We start from the raw sequence: 21,524 nt of genomic DNA, 5'->3' as shown, positions 1-21,524 counted from the left end.
GGGGAGAAGGGGAAGGATGTGGAAAAGGAAGGTATGCAGTCCGGAAATCAAAGAAAGCTGCACTTGCTCGGGGTCCCGTGCCCGCCATGCACATATCCACAAAAGAGTTGCAGACCCCCCTGGGGGTCTAGTTAGCGTGATGAATGGTAGCTAGCTCTGAATGCAGAAAAATGTAAGTTTAATGCAGATTAGTTGGGAAAACAAACCCATGATGTTCGAATACACTATTAGTAGGGTGTGATCGACACCGTTGTGTCCATTAGATATTTAGGCATAACTCTGCACAGCAATATGGAATTGAACGACCATGTAAGGACCGTAGTTGGGAATGTGAATGGTCGACTTCCGTTTCTTTGGAGAATCTTAGGAAAGTAGTTAATCTGTAGAGGAGACCATATATAGGACACGGGTGTGACCCATTGTTGAATACTGATTGAGTGTTTGGGATCTGCAACAGGTTGGGTTAAAGGAAGACATAAAAGCAATTCAGAGGTGGGTTGCTAGATTTGTTACCAGTAGGTTCAACCAACATGCAAGTATTACGAGAATGGTACAGGAACTCGAATGGAAATCTCTGGAGGGAAGGAGACGTTCTTTTTGAGGAGCACTACTGAGGCATTTGAGACTCACTGCAGAATGATTCTGCTGCTGCTAATGTACATTTTGTGGAAGAGTCATGAAGATCAGAGAGATTGGGGCTCATATGGGCACATAAAGAGTCATTTTTTCCCCATTCTATCTGTGAATGGAACAAAAAAGGAATGACTGGTAGTGGTCAAAGGTACCCTCCGCCACGCTTGAGGAGTACGTACATACATACATACATATCACAGATTCCTCGAGCAAAAAACCTTTCCCAGGAGTTGCAGGAAAGCACAGGTCATACCCGTCAACAAGAAGGGTAGTAGGGGTGATCCACAAAACTACCATCCAATATCCCTGACATCGATTTGTTATCTTGAAGACATACATATGTACGACTTGATATTTAATTTCTTACAAATTTATTTAAGTGCTGTAGACCTTTCAGCTGAAACAATGGAACATTTAAATAAACAAGAAATAACTGGTAATTTATGGAACTGTAGTTCGAATGATGGTAGTTGTGTCATAAGAAGTAACAACAAATATGCCTTCCTAGCCCAAAATAGTCACATATTGCAACAGTTTTTAGTAACAAAATTTCATTAAAACAAGTGGGGAAAAATAATTAAATTTAAGCAGCATACAAAGTTACTCCCATGTTGTAAAATCTGAATGTGAATGGGAGGGAGGGGGGGGGGGGGGGGGGATTACACAAAGAAAGAACCATGTGGAGGGGGGAAGGTGAAACATTTACAATTGCCAATCTATGAGATTGGGTCCTCCGAACCACAAATGAAACGCAAACTTGTAATTTCCTGGCTTCTTCAAATTTGTTAACAGGTTGGAGACAAAGCCCGAGGATAGTTTGGGCAGTATTTTTGTGTTAATTAAAAAGACTGTGCCCGAGTACAGGTTGGGCTGCAATTTTATCGATGCGCAAGTCATGTATGCTTGAAAATTGGACTCATTTTTTATGAGAACAATGTATGGATTCCTTGTTACATGCCACTTGGTTGGTGTTGCCATAAATTGTCAATTTATTGAATTATTTAGAAATAAAACTTAGTGAACATAACAGCTACTGTCTCAAATGGTGGAGCTAGTATGAGCACATTGATATAATTTTGTACATATTCTCATTAGAACTTGCAGAATTTTTGCAGCAAATGTGTCACTTTTGTTGAGAGAGCAAGAAATTGGTCAATAATTCACTTCATACTTTTTCCTTGAGAAGATAACTGTCCACTCATTATTATGAAATTTGCAATCTATCAATGAACTAAAGTAAATATGAAAAATAACTCTTGAATCATGAGCCTTTTTAAAATTATGTATTACCTCTTGATGATACATCAGTTACATAGGTGCTAGAAATGCTTTAAATAATGGCATAAATGGCTGGTTTCCTAGGTCCAAAATTCTTCCAAGTGGCTCGTCTCCAAAGTGTTAAACAGATTTTTAAAAAATCATGCATCATAGGAAGTTGTAAAATTACCAAGTTTATTGGACGTAAACATTAAAAGAACTGTATGCAAACAGCACTTCATCATTTCGCAGTGGAAAAGAAGGTTAATGCGCAATCAATGAATGTTACAACACATTCATATTCAATAATGCTATTGACACGTGTATTACTATTTCCACCTCCACGTATATGACTTCAGGAATATCACTGCAAATTAGGACAAAAGATTAAGAATGGACTTTGTTGCAAAGATCATACAGAAGAAATACTAAAATAAGAGAAAATGGAGTATTTATCAACATTTTATTCTCAATCTCTTTATCAGTTGGATGTAGGTTCTACTGCATAGTACAGTAGTTGCTGTGTAGCAGAACTTTCATGGCATAATTAGGTTGTATGAACCCATTGCCCAGGGACTGCTTGACTGCAGTAACCGCAATCTTTGGGGTGCACTGCACTTGCTCCTGTGTATTCTGCTGGTGAATATCGCATTCCTTGATGGGGAAACAGCACACCTACAACAAAGATTGATGTGAAACTTCCTGGCAGATTAAAACTGTGTGCCTGACCGATACTCGAACTAAGGGACCTTTGCCTTTCGTGGGCAAGTGCTCTACCATCTGAGCTACCAAAGTACGACTCACGCCCGGTACACACAGCTTTACTTCTGCCAGTATCTCGTCTCCTACCTTACAAACTTTACAGAAGCTCTTCTGCGAACATTGCAGAACTAGCACTCCTGAAAGAAAGGATACTGCGTAGACATGGCTTAGCCACAGCCTGGGGGATGTTTCCAGAATGAGATTCTCACTCTGCAGCGGAGTGTGCGCTGATATGAAACTTCCTGGCAACTGTGTGCCCAACCGAGACTCAAACTCGGGACCTTTGCCTTTCGCGGGCATGTGCTCTACCATCTGAGCTACCGAAGCACGACTCACGCCCGGTACTCACAGCTTTACTTCTGCCAGCGTACACTCCGCTGCAGAGTGAGAATCTCATTCTGGAAACATCCCCCAGGCTGTGGCTAAGCCTTGTCTCCACACTATCCTTTCTTTCAGGAGTGCTAGTTCTGTAAAGTTCGCAGAAGAGCTTCTGTAAAGTTTGGAAGGTAGGAGACGAGATACTGGCAGAAGTAAAGCTGTGAGTACCGGGCGTGAGTCGTGCTTCGGTAGCTCAGATGGTAGAGCACTTGCCCGCGAAAGGCAACGGTCCCGAGTTCGAGTCTCGGTCAGGCACACAGTTTTAATCTGCCAGGAAGTTTCATATCAGCGCACATTCCGCTGCAGAGTGAGAATCTCATTCTGGAAAGATTGATGTGCAGCTTAATGAAGCCACGCGTGTTATCACTGGGACTGTCAGAATACCCCCACTCAGTAGTTACCTGTCCCAACATACTGTTCTCCACAAGATCTGAGGAGGAAAGCAGCTAAGATAAACTTGCTCATCAAGATCACATCTCATAAAAACTCTCCCTTGCACGATGTCCTGCAAAAGCCACCAGCAACTCATCTGAAATCCAAGTAAACCACCTTGGATTGATTCTTTGAACTGGCGACAATGCCGGAATAAACATTCACCCACAGAAATGCTCATCTGGTTCAAGATACAACAAAGAAGGCTGATGGATTCCAACTACCATGTCACACCTGCTCGAGGCTTAACCACATCAGGATGGGTGAATTGAGATGTGGTTACACTTTGCAGAAGTGGACTTGACAGACAGCAGAGTGGAGGAGCAAACAAAAGAACACGTCGTCGAGGAGTGTCCACTGAGCATTTGATGGTGATCTGAGGACACTACGCCAAATAACAGTGCTCTAGAGTGGTAGTCACGTTTGGACATTTCCATTTGATTGCAGATACTTTTGTGTAGTTGTTAACACCATACGATAAATATATCAATAAATAATCAGTTGCAGAGCATAATTCATTCTCTTTATGGAATTCTTGACTTGGACATATCGTCATCTTCCTCTTTCAGTCCAACAATAGATTACTATTGATGAAATGAAGATATTGTCCAGGACAACTAATGTGATTCAACAAAATTTCCAATAGCTATTTGTCAGATCAGATTCATCCGCATATCAGCATTTTTGCACTTCAGTCACTGCCATGGCTTACAAATTTGATCACATATACAGAACAACTGCTGGGACCATTTCCTAACCCCTACAAATTTGGCTAGACATACTTCGTAATTACTAGGATTCCTTAAATGCATTAACTTTTCGTTCGCTCGTGAAGCCTGATGTAAGGAAAGATGTCTATGTTACACAACAGACCCTTTTTTTACTATAGAGAATAAGTGATAAACTGTTCCATTGTAAATAAAATTCCAAAAGTATAATAAGATCTGTAGTATAAAAGTGGTTATAAAATGATGTTCATGGAAGTGCTATTCCATTTCAACAAATTAAATTCTTGACTGAAATGCTGGGAGGAATTTGCAACGTAATGTCAAAACCTGCTGTTTTAGTTCCCTGCTCCTCATCTTTGTAAGAATTATGAGGTGTGTTCAAGTTGTCATAACAATGCAGATTTTTTCCCCCACAAACCACCCAAATAAAAACTGTGAAACTTTTGTCACTTCCTAATGTAATCTCCCTGTAGCTGGACTCTTTCTCACAATGCTGACTGCCATGATTCAATGACTGTTGCAAACACTTCTTTAGAAGTCTGGTTAGACCACAGGAAAATTGCTCATGCAACAGTGGGCAGGTAAATTCTGCTTAGCTAATTGATGCTATGTTCCACACAGCATCAGTGTCTCATCCACTGTCACATGTCTTTATAATGCATCAACAGTACCTATCATGAAAACATCGACATTCTAGGTATTTTAGAAAAAAGTCCTCAGTATCACTACTGCCATTAGAATTCTGCGTGCCGTAAAAATGCTGTTATCTCTGTCACATATTCATAACCAGTACATGCATATTTAAAAACATACCACATGTTTCTGTTTCCAGAACTGAGAACAAAATTGGAGGTGTTATAACTAGAATGCATCTCACACACCTGCACAAGATCAGCTATCAAAATGAACTAGAAATAATAACAAATACAGAAAAGGGCAAGTGATATTTTTGTTGCAGTTCAGGAGCTGGAAATTCCAGTTTAGTATCCACCTAAGATCTCATCACAGCTACTTCTGTCCATTTGCCAATTCAGGGGTTAATCAAAATGGCTACACAAATCACTGTTAAACACAGTTCTGCATGCAGCAAAACTAACACCTTCAACAATTCTGACACTGCCTTCTTAAGGTGTATTCTACCATGCACAAAATTTCAGATTGTAAGCTTGTTTGGCATTTTTCCATTCTAAGCAGGATTTCCGGATTTTCTATGATGACTGCCTTAACCAGTAGGCTATCTGTTTGCAACTCCAGGTCTTTTTCAAACTTTCCTTGCAATGGAAGGGGGTTCATCTAAAAACACACACACCACCTTTTTGAATCAATACTGCCTTGCTCTTCTGTTTCATCTACAAAAGAAGATGAAAAAGAATGTCTTGGCCGTGCAGCTGCATTTTCTTGCAAGTTCAGAAACTGAAGGTAGGGATTTTCCATTTAGTAAAGTACCATTCCTTAACTTTCATGGAATAACCAAGAACAGACTATACAGAGTCCAGAACAGTATTGTAATCCGTGGGCAGCCTCCAAAAGATAAAAGAAGTTCACATACAAAGAGACCAAAATAGATACCAGAGTTGACTGCTCAGTTGACTTACTATTATATAAACTCCTTTAAAGCAAGGCAATAGCACTACTACTAGTGTGATATCCCAAATCAAAGATACCTGCCAGAAGATTTGATCACAAGTACTATGCATTTCTAATTTTTCCACCAATACCATATAAACCTTACTTACAAAAGTGACTGGACACCGTATAAAACTTTGGAAAAACATTTTGAATATACCCGTTCTGATACATGTACTACATGTGATTCCTTGAATGGCAAAATGAAAACTGAGGAAAGAGATTTTGAGAATAGTCATTAGAACAAAAGACATTGCACTTGATAAGGCAGAAGCCTTTGCAAGCATGAAATGAAACTATGAGCAATACTTCTCATTGATGGGGCATAAGACGTGAAAGACAAAGACTGCAGACATTCCTAAAAATTGTTAAAGCCTGTATGTTGCCTCATCCACTCCAGCTAAAAATAATGAAACATGATAATTTTGTATACATTAAACTTGCTACTGGGCCATTCTGTTTGAAAACACCAAAACCACCTAAAACAGCAGCAGGTACAGGTAATTTGCATTGATGTGGAAGATAAGTTTTTCCCTCATTGTGGAACTCTTTACTTTCACCCACGAAATAGACATATCATAATCAAGATGAATCCTATTAAAGAACCTACTTCTTTGGATATAAAAATATTGCACAAAGAATGCAGATTTTCAGCCAGCTAAAGCAGATGTCTTTGTACTTTGATGCTGTTGCTGGGAGAAGAAAACAAAACTTTCTACAAGGGCCTCCTTTTGGTACCCCAGAAGAAAACTATAACAAAGGGGAGTAGATGAAAGTAGATGAAGATCATGGTGATGGGTGTGAGGATGAGTAACAACTAATAACAAATAATAAGAACAGCAGGAATAACTACACCTCCTTTTTTAGTGCGTTGTAAAGAAAATATTGTGTTGTGTTAAGTCCAGTGAAAAATGTTAAAGCTTTTTCCTCAATTTTCTAAAAATACTGGACAATAGGGTATTTGACTGTTTTCTGGAAATTGTCTTAAATTGTTAGTTACATCACTTTATGCTCCTAACATGTTTTTCTTCCTCTTTAATTTCAGAATTCTTTCATAAAAACGGAAATGGAATTCAAATAGTTTGAACACCGCTAAAATGCTCGATTTGAGTTATGTGGCATCAACGGCTAGCTCCCTGCTCCTACCATCATAATGGTAATTCACAGTCATGCCTTGGTTTGAAATTTATGTTTCGTAAAATCGGTTGCATGTGGTGTGTAGTACCATACTGTGCAAATACACCTACAAAAACTACTGAGAAACTGATTTTTAGTGTTCCAGAGAATGAGAAGACATACAAAATGTGGTTGCTCTGTACCGGCAAACTGCCACCATGTCGACGCACAAGTTCACTAATTTAATTAAAAATATGTTGCACTGTTAAGTTAACTTATCTTTGAGATATGCTCTTCCACTGTTAAAACAAAGGATAGCATGACCTAATGAAATTAAATTCACCTAACTACACCTCAAATATTCGGTAGCTCAATTGTTAAAAGAGTGGTAAAACACCAAATTTTATAAGACGATCTCCATAAGTCGCTGGTTGAAACCTAACCTGAGGAACATTTAACTTATTTGTAAAACAGCTTGACTGGCCTCTCATATGTAAACCAAATCATTATTATAAAGCTTCACCACACTGATCAGAAACAGATTATTATTGTTTTCCTTGCTGTTTACAAAGACTTACATCTGCAATCGCTGTCCACACACACCATATTAAGAAAGATATTATTTAGTTAATGTGACCACACACTTTTCACTTTATTAGAAACAATCCTTACTGTTTAAATTTTAGCAGTTTAATCATCTTACATGAAGGTGAAATATGTCGTGAGTATGGAGAGAGCAAGCCAAATGGATATATGTTTCATTCAATTTGAAGCTTTAATGACAGTATTTTGCATGGTTTTAATATACGAACAGGTAGGATTACAAAGTTGGCCATAAAAACAAATTTCCTGTTTTCTGTTAAAAATGATGGCAAAATGGAAAACAAACTTGCACTTTTCATGCTACAGCTTGTATGTTCTCTCTCGCAGCCAGTTTAACAGAAAGCATTTATAGACGTCTGCATCTCCAGTGGTTTAGGCTGTACGTAGTCAGTTGAGAAGGAATTCATCCAACCGAATCTTTCCTTCAATTTTTGAAACAAAACATTTTCAGTAAGATCAAATTTACTGAAACGAAATATATAAGAATTTAATGTTTTGACGATAATCTGTTGATGTTTTTCATGTGTTCATCACAACAATTGGTGATGAAAGATATTTTTTGTCTTTCTGTCCAGAGAGACACTAATGGTGCCAATGGTTTACCAACTCTCATGTACACTGTGTAAAACTGCCCATGGGAAAAAAGGTGACAATTCAAGGTTTATTCCACACACTTCCAACTAATTCCCAGTGATTTATTAGTCATCACTGTGAATGCTAGGTGAACAGAAAACTGGACAAGCTTAAACTGAAATGGAAAGTCAGTTGGTATCAGTGGTATTCTTGAAATCAGAACATCCTTGTCATAGAACTTTCCTCTGATTATTGTTGCTTCAATCACATTGTTCTTCAGCTTTTCTTAACAGGGAGTCTTGTTCCAGTGCACAGCTTTGGTTGGTTCAGACTGTGCAACAAGATTATCATCAAGCCAACCTTGAGCTGCAAATTTTGCGGTGGCATTCCTAGCAAATCCAATAAATAGGAATTCAACTGGATAACTGACGACTTCATCTGGATTGGTAATAGAATCTACTGAATTAAATGAATGAAATAGCTAATTTGTTCAACCAAACTCGAATGGAGAGACTTTGTGAATTGTTGAGGTTTGTTTGTGTGATATATTTGTGTATGTGATAGTCATGCATTTGAAAAAGAATTTATCTTAAAAGTTGTGTTAAGTGCTTGTTCTTCGACAGTATTCACCCCAAATGATTTGGAAGGAACTGTTGTACTTTTGTATATTCTGCTAGAAATGCTTCGACCCAGGTTCTTGGCCAAAGAGCAATGATGCCACTGGTTCTATTGGCAGTGTCAATTGTAGTAATTTGATCTTTCCACTCGCACAAACTGGCAGTTTGTGTCAAAATATACAATCAAAGCAATGTTGACAAACATTTTACATTGTTCTGAAGTTAACCAATACATCCATGGCATAATTGACTGTTGGATTGAATCTGAAAGCCAAATGTTTGGTTCCAATTGTCATGTTTGTCTGTCTGTTTTCTCAATGTCTCAAATTATTTTGCGTTTAAGCTCCAACTGAGCATTTTGTTTCAGAGTCATAATGGATCACACTTGTGAAATTCTTGTTGTCTACGCTCTTCACCAGACTCACTGACTCGAAATCATATAGTCAGAGAGAGAGAGAGAGAGAGAGAGAGAGAGAGAGAGAGAGAGAGAGACCTGTTAAATGTAAGAGTCTATATTGATGTGTGTTTGCTCGTTTCTCAAACCATTTGCTTTCGGCATGTGGAAGTTTTTTTGTATTTGTATAAAGGCATAATTTTTGACTTTCAAAGGTTGTCAAACCTTAGTTGGAGCAAGCTCCGATTTACAACTACGGTTGTTAACCGCAGAGGGTGTATTTGGTCCACGAGAGCTATTTTGACAGCAACAAATCAGAGCGTTTGCAACCATCAAAATGCAAACTAAAAACAAAAAGAAGATTAAACATGAGCAGATAAATTGTATAGCAACACACAACATAAACTCACCACTTCAGACCGGAAAACTCAAGGAGCTCGCAGATGAACTAAATAAACAAAAAATTTTAATAACAGGGATCCAAGAAATGAGAAACACCACAGAGGATCCATTTGAATCACAAGGATACAAAATTTATAATGGGAAACCAGGACAGAGGGCAATGAAACAATATCCTCCGTTTGGAACAGGGTTTTTAGTAAACACGAAAATAATAGATTCAGAGTAACGGATTTCCAAGCAGTATCATCAAGAATTGCGACTCTCAGCTTTAAAACAATGAATAAAACCTATACAATAATAAAAGCTCATGCCCCAACAAATGAAAAAAAAAAAAAAAAAAAAAAAAAAAAAAAAAAAAAAAAAAAACTGTCTAACAAAAACAAAGGAAGAGGTAGATAAATTTTGGGACCTTCTACAACAAACTGTGAACAGAGTAAATAAAAAGAAAGGAAATATAAAGATATAATTGGAAAATGGAGTCCACATAAATTTATGAACAAAAACGGTCAAAGACTTGTAGAACTCTGCAGAGAACACAACCTTATATCTAAATCAACATACTTAAGGAGGAAGGCAAGTAAACTTAAAACATGGAAACATCCAGATTGGAGGAAGGGGGAGTGGCAGCTAGACCATGTCTGTATAGACAAAAATTTTCATAAGGTGTACCACAATGTTAAAGTACTGAGAGGAGTAGACACAGGCTCAGACCATTATATAGTTAAAATTAAAATCAAATTCGCCCTGTTAAAGAAGAGGACCGGAAAACTAATAAAATAAAAAGGTGGTTTGACCCGCATCAGCTAATTAAAAATAATAAATACCAACAAATAACACAAACCATCAAATTATCAGATGATCTAGAAGAACTAGTGCCTAATCTTAAAAATGAAGCAGAGAATCTAGCTCCCTTGAACACATGAAGGAAACATGCATGGTGGACATCAGAATGTGACAAATTCCATGAAGATAGACACCAAGCACGGTTAAAGTTTTGAACACACAAACTGAAGAAAATGCCACCAACCTAAAAAATGAAAGAAAAAAATTCACACAAAATATTAGAAGAATCAAGAGAGGATCCCATAAAGATATTATAACCTCTATAGAAGGTAATTATCATAAAACCAACTCCAGGTACTACTATAAAATCTTTGGGAAACAACTACAACAGTATGAGGCCCCTACACTAATACCGACAGATGAAAATGGAAGAATGACACACAGTAACAAGGAAAATGCAGAAATCATGGCAAAAGCATTTAACAAACTTCTGAATTGTGAGGAACCCAAAGAACCCTTACAAATCAACATAAATACCCCAATAAAAAGCAAACCTAACAAACTAGACCCTCCAACTTTCCAACAAGTAGAAATAATTCTTAAAAAACAAACAATTATAAGGCATGTGGAGAAGATCAGGTTTTTGTTGAAATGTGGAAATATGCAAGTGACACAGTCAGGATCACCTTACACATAGCTCTAACAAAACTTTGGGTAACAGAACGATTCCCCGAACATTCTATCATCCACCCACTACACAAAAAGGGAGATAAGAGCAATCCAGACAAATACAGAGGAATCTCTCACCTATATTGCACATACAAAATTTATCCAAGATCCTATATGGAAGAATCAAGGAGCAATTAGAACAAGAGTTATGAGAATATCCGGGAGGTTTCAGACCATGTAGAAGCTGTGCAGAGCAGATAATTAGTTTAAAATTGATTATAGCATACTACAAGAAATGGAACAAACCTCTGGCAATAACATTTGTAGATTTTAAGAAGGCATATGACTGTCACCACAGACCTTCAGTATTAAAAATTTTAAGAAATTTAAGACTCCATCCAACACTAATTAAAACAATACAAATCACTCTAACCAACACCAAATCAAAAGTGAAGTTTAGCGGAGAAATTTCGGAACCATTCCTCATAAAAACAGGATTAAGACACAGTGACTGCCCATCGCCATTAACTGTTCAACTGTGCACGGAATACATAATGAGAGAATGGTACTAGGACAATCCAAAGATGATAAGAACTGGAAGTGCAAAAGATGATATTAGCTTAAACTGCTTGGTATTCGCTGACGATCTTGCTCTCCTAGCAACACCGTTCAAGAAGCCAGGCAACAAGTGAAATCATTAAAGGAATAGCAGAGAAAGTAGGCCTTAGAATATCATTTGAAAAAGCGGAGATTATGCTAACTGATCCACCACATGCAAACAAAATTAAATAGAACAGGAAATCGAAACTGGTGATAAATTTAAATATTTAGGAGAAATAACAACATACAATCTAAATGAGAAGCAATCATGGCAGAATAAAATAAAAAATAAAAACTGAATTATGCAAATTAAATTACCAAAACTACATACAACAAAAAATGCCTATCAATAGATGCAAAATTATAACACTATAAAACAGTTGCACAACCAGAAATAACATATGCAGCTGAAACTCTTCAAAACAACTAATACAGCAGAAATTGACAGAATACTAAAAATAGAAAGAAGAATAATTAGGACGCGTATAAATAAACAGTATAAAATAAATGGACATTGGAGAATAGCATCAAATGAAAAATACAACCAGTCATGAGCAAGATCAGGAAGAAACGCATCTCATTTATTGGACATCCGATGAGAATTGCAGAAAACAGAATTAGTAAAAAAATAATACAAAAATTGTGGAATAGCAAGAGCGACATTAAATGGATCACAGAAATTAAGGAAGATATAAAAAAAACTCCAAATTAGAGTAGATTACCTAAAAAACAAGACAGAGAAAACCAGAATACTGCAACACCCACAAATCAGACTACAAATGAAAATCAATAAAAGGAGTACAGGAAGAGTGGTCTCAGTTGAAGAAAAAGAAAATATGAATGAAGAAAAACTGGGCAGCCAGAAGAGCAAAATAGCTTTAATTTGAGCCAAATTGTATCCCTGTGTAACAACTTGTTTACAACTTTGTATTTTTGACTGCTGCTGCTGTTGTTGTTGTTGTCGTCTTCAGTCCTGAGACTGGTTTGATGCAGCTCTCCATGCTACTCTGTCCTGTGCAAGCTTCTTCATCTCCCAGTACCTACTGCAACCTACATCCTAATGAATCTGCTTAGTGTATTCATCTCTTGGTCTCCCTTTGCGATTTTTACCCTTCAGCCCGCCCTCCAGTACTAAATTGGTGATCCCTCGATGTCTCAGAACATGTCCTACCAACCGATTCCTTCTTCTGGTCAAGTTGTGCCACAAACTTCTCTTCTCCCCAATCCGATTCAATACTTCCTCATTAGTTATGTGATCTACCCATCTAATCTTCAGCATTCTTCTGTAGCATCACATTTCGAAAGCTTCTATTCTCTTCTTGCCCAAACTATTTATCATCTATGTTTCACTTCCAGACAAATACTTTCAGAAATGACTTCCTGTTACTTAAATCTAGACTCGATGTTAACAAATTTCTCTTCTTCACAAAGGCTTTCCTTGCCATTGCCAGTCTACATTTTATATCCTCTCTACTTCGACCATCATCAGTTACTTTGCTCCCCAAATAGCAAAACTCCTTTACTACTCTAAGTGTCTCATTTCCTAATCTAATTCCCTCAGCATCACCTGACTTAATTCGACTACATTCCATTATCCTCGTTTTGCTTTTGTTGATGATCATCTTATATCCTCCTTTCAAGACATTGTCCATTCCATTCAACTGCTCTTCCAAGTCCTTTGCTGTCTCTGACAGAATTACAATGTCATCGGTGAACCTCAAAAGTTTTTATTTCTTCTCCAAGGACTTTAATACCTACTCCGAATTTTTCTTTTGTTTCCTTCACTGCTTGCTCAATATACACATTGAATAACATCGGGGAGAGACTAAAACCCTGTCTCACTCCCTTCCCAGCCACTGTTTCCCTTTCACGTCCCTCGACTCTTATAACTGCCATTTGGTTTCTGTACAAATTGTAAATACCCTTTACTTCCTGTATTTTACCCCTGCCACCTTTAAAATTTGAAAGAGAGTATTCCAGTCAACATTGACAAAATCTTTCTCAAAGTCTACAAATGCTAGAAACGTAGGTTAGCCTTTCCTTAATCTTTCTTCTAAGATAAGTCGTAAGATCAGTATAGAAGCACGTGTTCCAATATTTCTATGGAATCCAAACTGATCTTCCCCGACGTCGGCTTCTACTAGTATTTCCATTCGTCTGAAAAGAATTCACGTTAGTATTTTGCAGCTGTGACTTATTAAACTGATAGTTCGGTAATTTTCACATCTGTCAACACCCGCTTTCTTTGGGATTGGAATTATTATGTTCTTCTCCAAGTCTGAGGGTATTTCGCCTGTCTCATACATCTTGCTCACCAGATGGTAGAGTTTTGTCAGGACTGGCTCTCCCAAGACCGTCAGTAGTTCCAATGGAATGTTGTCTACTCCGGGGGCCTTGTTTCGACTCAGGTCTTTTAGTGCTCTGTCAAACTCTTCACGCAGTATCGTATCTCCCATTTCATCTTCATCTACATCCTCTTCCATTTCCATAACATTGTCCTCACGTACTTTGCCCTTGTATAGACCCTCTATATACTCCTTCCACCTTTCTGCTTTCCCTTCTTTGCTTAGAACTGGGTTTCCATCTGAGCTCTTAATATTCAAACAAGTGGTTCTCTTTTCTCCAAAGGTCTCTTTAATTTTCCTGTAGGCAGTATCTATCTTCCCCCTAGTGAAATAAGCCTCTACATCCTTACATTTGTCCTCTAGCCATCCGTGTTTAGCCATTTTGCACTTCCTGTCGATCTCATTTTTGAGACGTTTGTATTCCTTTTTGCCTGCTTCATTTACTGCATTTTTATTTTTTCTCCTTTCATCAATTAAATTCAATATTTCTTTTGTTACCCAAAGATTTCTACTAGCCCTCGTCTCTTTACCTACTTGATCCTCTGCTGGCTTCACTACTTCATCCCTCAAAGCTACCCATTCTTCTTCTATTGTATTTCTTTCCCCCATTCCTGTCAATTGCTCCCTTATGCTCTCCTTGAAACTCCGTACAACCTCTGGTTCTTTTAGTTTATCCAGGTCCCATCTACTTAAATTCCCACCTTTTGGCAGTTTCTTCAGTTTTAATCTACAGGTCATAACCAATAGATTGTGGTCAGAGTCCACATCTGCCCCTAGAAATGTCTTACAATTTAAAACCTGGTTACTAAATCTCTGTTGTACCATTATGTAATCTATCTGAAACCTGTCAGTATCTCCAGGCCTCTTCCATGTATACAATCTTCTTTCATGATTCTTGAACCAAGTGTTAGCTATGATTAAGTTGTGCTCTGTGCAAAATTCTACCAGGCAGCTTCCTCTTTCATTTCTTTGCCTCAGTCCGTATTCACCTACTACATTTCCTTCTCTCCCTTTTCCTACTACCGAATTCCAGTCACCTATGATTATTAAATTTTCGTCACCCTTCACTATCTGAATAATTTCTTTTATTTGATCATACATTTCTTCAATTTCTTCGTCATCTGCAAGGCTGTGCTGGTACTGGCCAGATCAGTCAATCATCCAGACTGTTGCCCCTGCAACTACTGAAAAGGCTGCTGTCCCTCTTCAGAAACCACACGTTTGTCTGGCCTCTCAACAGATACCCCTCCGTTGTGGTTGCACCTACCGTATGGCTATCTGTATCGCTGAGGCACGCAAGCCTCCCCACCAACGGCAAGGTCCATGGTTCATGACTAGAGTGGTCCAATGAAGGCCATACAATAATAATAATAATAATAATAATAATAAAGGCACAATACATATCCCTTCAGACACCACTTTGAAGATGCAAATTTGGAAAAAAATTTAAACTGCTGTTATCTCTGGAACAGTTCTAGATATTTTGTTGCTTTTTTTATTTGAAAGATAACTGCTTCATGATTAGAAAGAAATCCTACATTTGGACTTATATGCCAAAGTGCTTTTACTATAGGGTTTCTGACCTTTTTTAAGTAAAGGAAAAAAAATTTCAAAAATGCTAATCCATAAAATTTTGATCCCCCCCCCCCCCCCCCCCCTCCGTGTTGATTAGTACCATATAGTTCTACATTCCCAGAAAAGGAGAGCTTCCACTTTTAATTTGGACATGTTTTATTTTTTTAAAAAAATCATTTTTTTTTACATTCAAGGGTAATGTATGTCTTCACTGAAGCTGTTTCTTACTAATTTACTTCTTACAATGTTTATTTCTATTGTTTTTGTTGCAGTTATTTCTTTTCACTTTCATTGTTGCAGATATTTCTTACACTTTGTTGTAGTTTCTTTGTGATAGTTGTTCACTGTGCAGGTTTCTGTATTCTAGTTGTTCAGTGCTAATTTGTTTACTGAAGAGGCTTCAAAGAAATCTGAGACCATCCAGTGAGTTCTGTGTTTTCGTGCGGAATTTGTGCTGACTATTTTCATATCCGAAAGAAACATTCCACATGGGAAAAATATATTAAAAAAAAAAAAAATGCTGTGACTTACCACACGGGGAAGCGCTGCTAGATAGAGACAATAAAAAAAAATAAAACCACCCACCCACACACACACACACACACACACACACACACACACACACACACACACAAAAATAATAAGCTTTCGCAACCCACGGTTGCTTCATCAGGATCAACCTCCCACTTCCAGCTACACTCCCCCCAAAACCTCTAAATTCTAGTCAACACAATCTGGAACCACAACACCCCAATTCAGTTTCAGTAGTTGACCTTTCCTCCAAACCTATCCCCCAATCTGAAACCTCTGTCCTATCCAAAGGGCGCACCTTCAGCCCCACTCCCAGATTCAACCAAACAGCCCTCGTCAAAGATTTACTGTCCTACACTCATAGTCTCTGCTGGAAATATCATTTTGCCACAAAGAACCAGGCTCTCCAAACCTTCCAGGAATTTCTCACTTCCATGTCTGCTTGTGTGTGTGTGTGTGTGTGTGTGTGTGTGTGTGTGTGTGTGTGTGTGTGTGTGTGGGAGAGAGAGAGAGAGAGAGAGAGAGAGAGAGAGAGAGAGAGAGAGAGAGAGAGAGAGAGAGAGAGAGGGGGGGGGGGGGAGACGGAGAGGGAGAGGGGGGGAGAGAGGGGGAGGGGGAGGGGGGGAGGGGGGAGAGGGAGAGAGAGGGAGAGGGGGGGAAAGGGGGGAGAGAGAGAGGGGGGGGGGGGAATACCTGTCCCTCTTTCCTCCTAAGGTAAGTCTTTCCGCTCCCGGGATTGGAATGACTCTTTACCCTCTCCCTTAAAACCCACGTCTTTCCCTCTCCTTCCCTCTCTCTTTCCTGAGGAGGCAACCATGGGCTGTGAAAGCTTGATATTAGTGAGTGTTTGTGTGTTTTGTGTTTTTTTTATTGTGTCTATCTACCAGCGCTTTCTCGTTTTGCTCAGGTTGGCAATAAGTGTTCTCATTTGAAAACTCAAAAGTGATGAATTTTTGTGTTCTAAATGTTTTGACAGAATAACAACAATGATAGTATCTGTTCAAGACGAAACCTCCTACGGTGCAGACGATGCAGATTTTGCATGAATAGAGGAAGAATTAAATACTCTGAATCCGTCAACTACAGAAGTAGGTGTTACTCCTGTTAAGTAGCCGTGGTCAGTGAAGTAGAGTCATAAGCCCTATGCATCAAGAAAGTGCAGAGAAATTACTAAAGCTATGGATGAATACACTACAGCAAAACTGAACACACACTTCTGAATACTGTGCATCCTACAGTGAAAAGGTACAAGTTTTAACTATTATTCTAGAAACATTTTCAAAGAAAACAATTTTGAACCATGTTCAATCAGTATCAAAGCACATGGTAGACAAATCAAGAAATGTGAGGTCTTGGCTGGGAAGATGTGGCAGATAAATCTGCAGAAATTACATATGCAACATGGGTGGAAAATAAACTAATTAAGAAACTGTTGCCTTTGACAGTTTCATTGATGAACTTGGTAAATGGTCAGTGAAAGCAGTTAACACACCAGAATCTGAAGAACTATATTTAGTGCTTCACTGTGATTTTGCTGAGGACTGCTTTGTAATTCTCCCAAAAGAAGTACAAGGGTATCATTGGACTAATGACAAGGTTTCAATTTTTACAAAAGTGACATATTTTCAAAAAAAGACCACAAGTGTTGCAGTTATAAGTGATGACCAGGACATGACTCAGCATATGTTTTTCCAGGAATCCGCAAACTTCTTCAACTGCAAACAGGGCAGAGATCATCTTTATCTCTGGTGGTGCTCCTTGTCATTTTCAAAATTGTTACCAGCTGTTTGAATTGAGTAAGTCGCTTGTGCCAACTGACTGGGTATACAGTGCTACTAGTCATGGGAAGGGGCCCTGTGATGGTGTAGGAGGGCTGCTGAAGGACCATGCTACAAGACATAATCTTTCCAGACCAAATACAGCTGCGATTCATAAAGCTGAAGATTTTACGAAAGTCGTGAAATCTTACACATCCACAGTCTTCATTCATTTGTCCAAAGAGGAAATCGAAGGATTTCTTGAGCAGAAAAAAGAAGAATGATCCAAAAAAAACTACTCCTGTGAAAGGAATTCAGAAGAAGCACTGAACAACTACAATACACAAACCTGCAATGAACAACCACGACAAAGAAACTGTCACGAAACTTCCAAAAAGTGTAAGGAATATCTGCAACAAAGAAAGTGAAAAGAAATAACTGCAACAAAGAAAGTGAAAAGAAATAACTGCAACAAAGAAAGTGATAAGAAATAACTGCAACTTTAAAAAAATGATTTTTCAACATGAGGAGGGGGGGGGGGAGAAGCTATAGTAAAAGAACTTTCACAGATAAGTCGAAATGGAGGATTCCTTTGTAATCATAGAGCAATTACCCTTAAAAAAAAAAAAAAAAAAACCTAGAACTAGTCCAAAATTCACATCTTCAAAATTGTATGCCCAGTGTCATTTTCGGAGGGCTTTATCTCTGAGCAGAAATTATTTTTGAGGGGTGAGGTAGGTATCAAATAATTCCATCCTTTATAAATATACAGCCTGAAATCACCGAAGTCTTGTTCCCCAAATAATTCATATATTTAAGATTTTTTTGATGTGCTGTTTTCACAAAAATGAAGTGCAACCTAGGGCCTACAATTGCGGCATACATAAGCTTTAAATAATAATTATAAAGTATACATATTTTAGAAAGCCAATTTTTTAAAACATGGCGGTGCCAACTGGCATTAACAAGATGAAACAAGAGTAAATTAGAACGTAAACAGAGTTATTTCAGTATTCCAGTATTAAAGGTCCACAAACAATCGAGAGTTTCAAAATTGTAAATACCAGCCTCACTTGCATACTCCAACTGGGATCCTAAAGAAGAAAGAACTGGCGTTCATCGGTATTGTTCAAAATGTAGACCACCGGCTTCGATATATGCCTCCAGTCTACCAAATAAACAGTGAAGCACATGTTCTAGAATTTCATCATAAATTTCCATACAGGCAGCAGTGATACGCAAGTTCCTGTCATCTGGTGTAGTATGCATGTCTTTGTAAACAGTATCTTTTAGCTTTCCATATAGAAAAAGTAGCAGCAGCAGCAGCAGCAGCAGCAGCAGTAGTAGTAGTAGTAGTAGTAGTAGTAGCAGCAGCAGCACAACTACTACTATTACTACCACTACTACCACTAATAATAATAATAAATAAAAATATCTATGGTGATCAAGTCTTGTGAATGGGCCAGCAGCCAAAGCATAAGTACGCTTCGTCAAATACAACAACTGCACTGGACAACTATCAGGCTGAGAACATATGACATAATCCAAACTCAAACTAATGTGAATGAAGAACCATTGTTAACGATTATGTTGTAATATAATTAATTTCTACACAGAACTGAAACGTGATACTATGTTGACAATGGATTTTGAAACTAAAGAGATGAAGAAAAAGCACTGTATCTCACAAAATCATTTCTGACAGATGACTAGCATCATGACCTTATACAATGGATATCATATTATGAAGCAGTGTTAAGTACATAAATGTCTGACTGCTGCCAACATAAGTCAAATGTTACCTTTCCAGCTGGCTTGTGGCATATGATTTCAGAAAGTCATATTTCTGCTCCTGTTGCTTGATTGTTGCTTCATATTCTGCTAAACTTGCTCTCAATGTCTCCTCATTATTCTTTATTCCCTGGATAATATCTTTACTTCTTTCATACTTTCTGTAAAAAGAATGGGGGACAGCACATTAGAGACTACAGTGAAATCAGTTTAAAAAAACATACTTTTGATACCACTTGATCACAGAAACAACAATTCTCATAAATAAAATAAATGATTTCATCTATAACCTAGATTCACCGTTAAGTTGCTGAAAATCATTTCTCTATAACCAATTTAAGCAGCACATGCCAGGAAAGTTCACAGGAGGCACAAACATCTATTCCATTTTAGCTAGTGTCTGGATTGACATATTGTGGCAATGATGGGAGCTGTGAGCTACCGGTCTGCCTGGCTGTAGTGACAAGTCTGTCAGGGGCTATGAGCAACTGCCAGCCACCTGACTGCAGTGACAGCAAGGCATGTTCACCTGACCACAACAGTCTGGCATGAGCTACAGCCAACTCGCCAGTTGCCAACCACACAACTCCAGCACAAGTCCAGTAGAAGCTACTTTTCTGTGCAACTGTTTCCCACATTTCCCTTCACTCCCCTTGAATATTAACTGTGTACCCAAAAATCTTTTTTATTTATTTTATAATCAATCTTTAGGCATTAAAAAATGTAACTGATGTCGTCATTTGTGTACATATACAGTTTACATAACTAACAGAAATGGTGTAATATATTGTATATCATTATTGTCTGATAAGATAAAAAAATTTGTCCTTGATGCTGCGCAAGGTATTTGCATTATATTTACATTTATAAGTTTAATCTAAGTGAAACTATATTAGTACCAGTACTTAAGATCATCTTTAGTGCACATTATAAGCTCTTCTATTGAATAAAAAGCTTTTTCTCTAAGCCATTTCTTTGTGACACTTTTAAACTCATTCAGTGACACATTATGTGCCTCTATTGGCAACATGTTAAATAGTTTTACTCCCATGTACCTATAACTATCTTGAGTTTTCTTTAGTCCAGCAACCGGGATGTCAATTTGCTGTTTTATACGCGTGTCATGGTAATGGATAGATTGTCGTAGTTTGTGTCTGTGTTGGTTTTCTTTTGTGTGTGTCAGAGAACTTAGTATAAAGAGGGCTGCAACTGTTAGTATTTTTAGATTTTTAAAATATTGGCTACAAGACTCGTTATTTCTGACTCCATGGATGCATCTGACTGCCTCCTTTTGCCAAATGAAAACTTGTTTTGCTCCGGGTGAGTTTCCCCACGACAAAATGGCATATGTTAAATAAATGGGTGTGGAAAAAGGCATACTATGCATTGAGTAATAACTTATCACTAGCACATGACTTTAGTTTACCTAACAAATATGACACACATGCTAACTTAGTACAAATATAATCAGTATGACTCTTCCACGTTAATTTTGAGTCAAGATGGATCCCAAGTAGTTTAGCTGAGACACAATCAATCTTATGAATCCTAACACACAAGCTAAAGAGAATATTTACAGTTTTTTCATGATTGATATGCAAGTCATTGAGTTGGAACCACTTGATGGCTGCTCCAAGATGAGCCTCACTTTTCTCGTATAATTTTCCTAAGTCTTTCCCTGCTGTAACAAAAGTTGTATCATCTGCATAGAGTGTGGATTTACATAACAAGGTGCCGGGCAAGTCATTTACATATATTATAAAAAGTAAAGGTCCAAACACAGAGCCTCGTGGTACACCCTGCATGATATCCAAGACATTTGACCTCATATTGTTAAAATGTACAATTTGTTTTCTGTCACTCAGGTAGGATCTGATCAGAGATAGTTCTGAGCCTCTAATACCATAGCAGTGCAGTTTTTCTAGTATTATCCTGTGACTGACAGAGTCAAA

General features: G+C 38.0%; 1 protein-coding gene across 1 annotated transcript in view; it reads right to left on the bottom strand.

The window, feature by feature from the left end:
* Positions 1-21,524, bottom strand: part of LOC126267097 (transforming acidic coiled-coil-containing protein 1) — a 320,226-nt gene that overhangs the window by 6,415 nt on the left and 292,287 nt on the right. The window contains exon 14 of the mRNA XM_049971979.1: positions 19,584-19,733. Within this exon, the coding sequence (XP_049827936.1) occupies positions 19,584-19,733 (150 nt within the window). The remainder of the gene's footprint in view (positions 1-19,583; positions 19,734-21,524) is intronic.

This window comes from Schistocerca gregaria, chromosome 4 (assembly GCF_023897955.1).
Source record: "Schistocerca gregaria isolate iqSchGreg1 chromosome 4, iqSchGreg1.2, whole genome shotgun sequence".
Lineage (NCBI taxonomy): Eukaryota > Metazoa > Arthropoda > Insecta > Orthoptera > Acrididae > Schistocerca > Schistocerca gregaria.
This window is presented reverse-complemented; position numbering and strand designations above follow the sequence as displayed.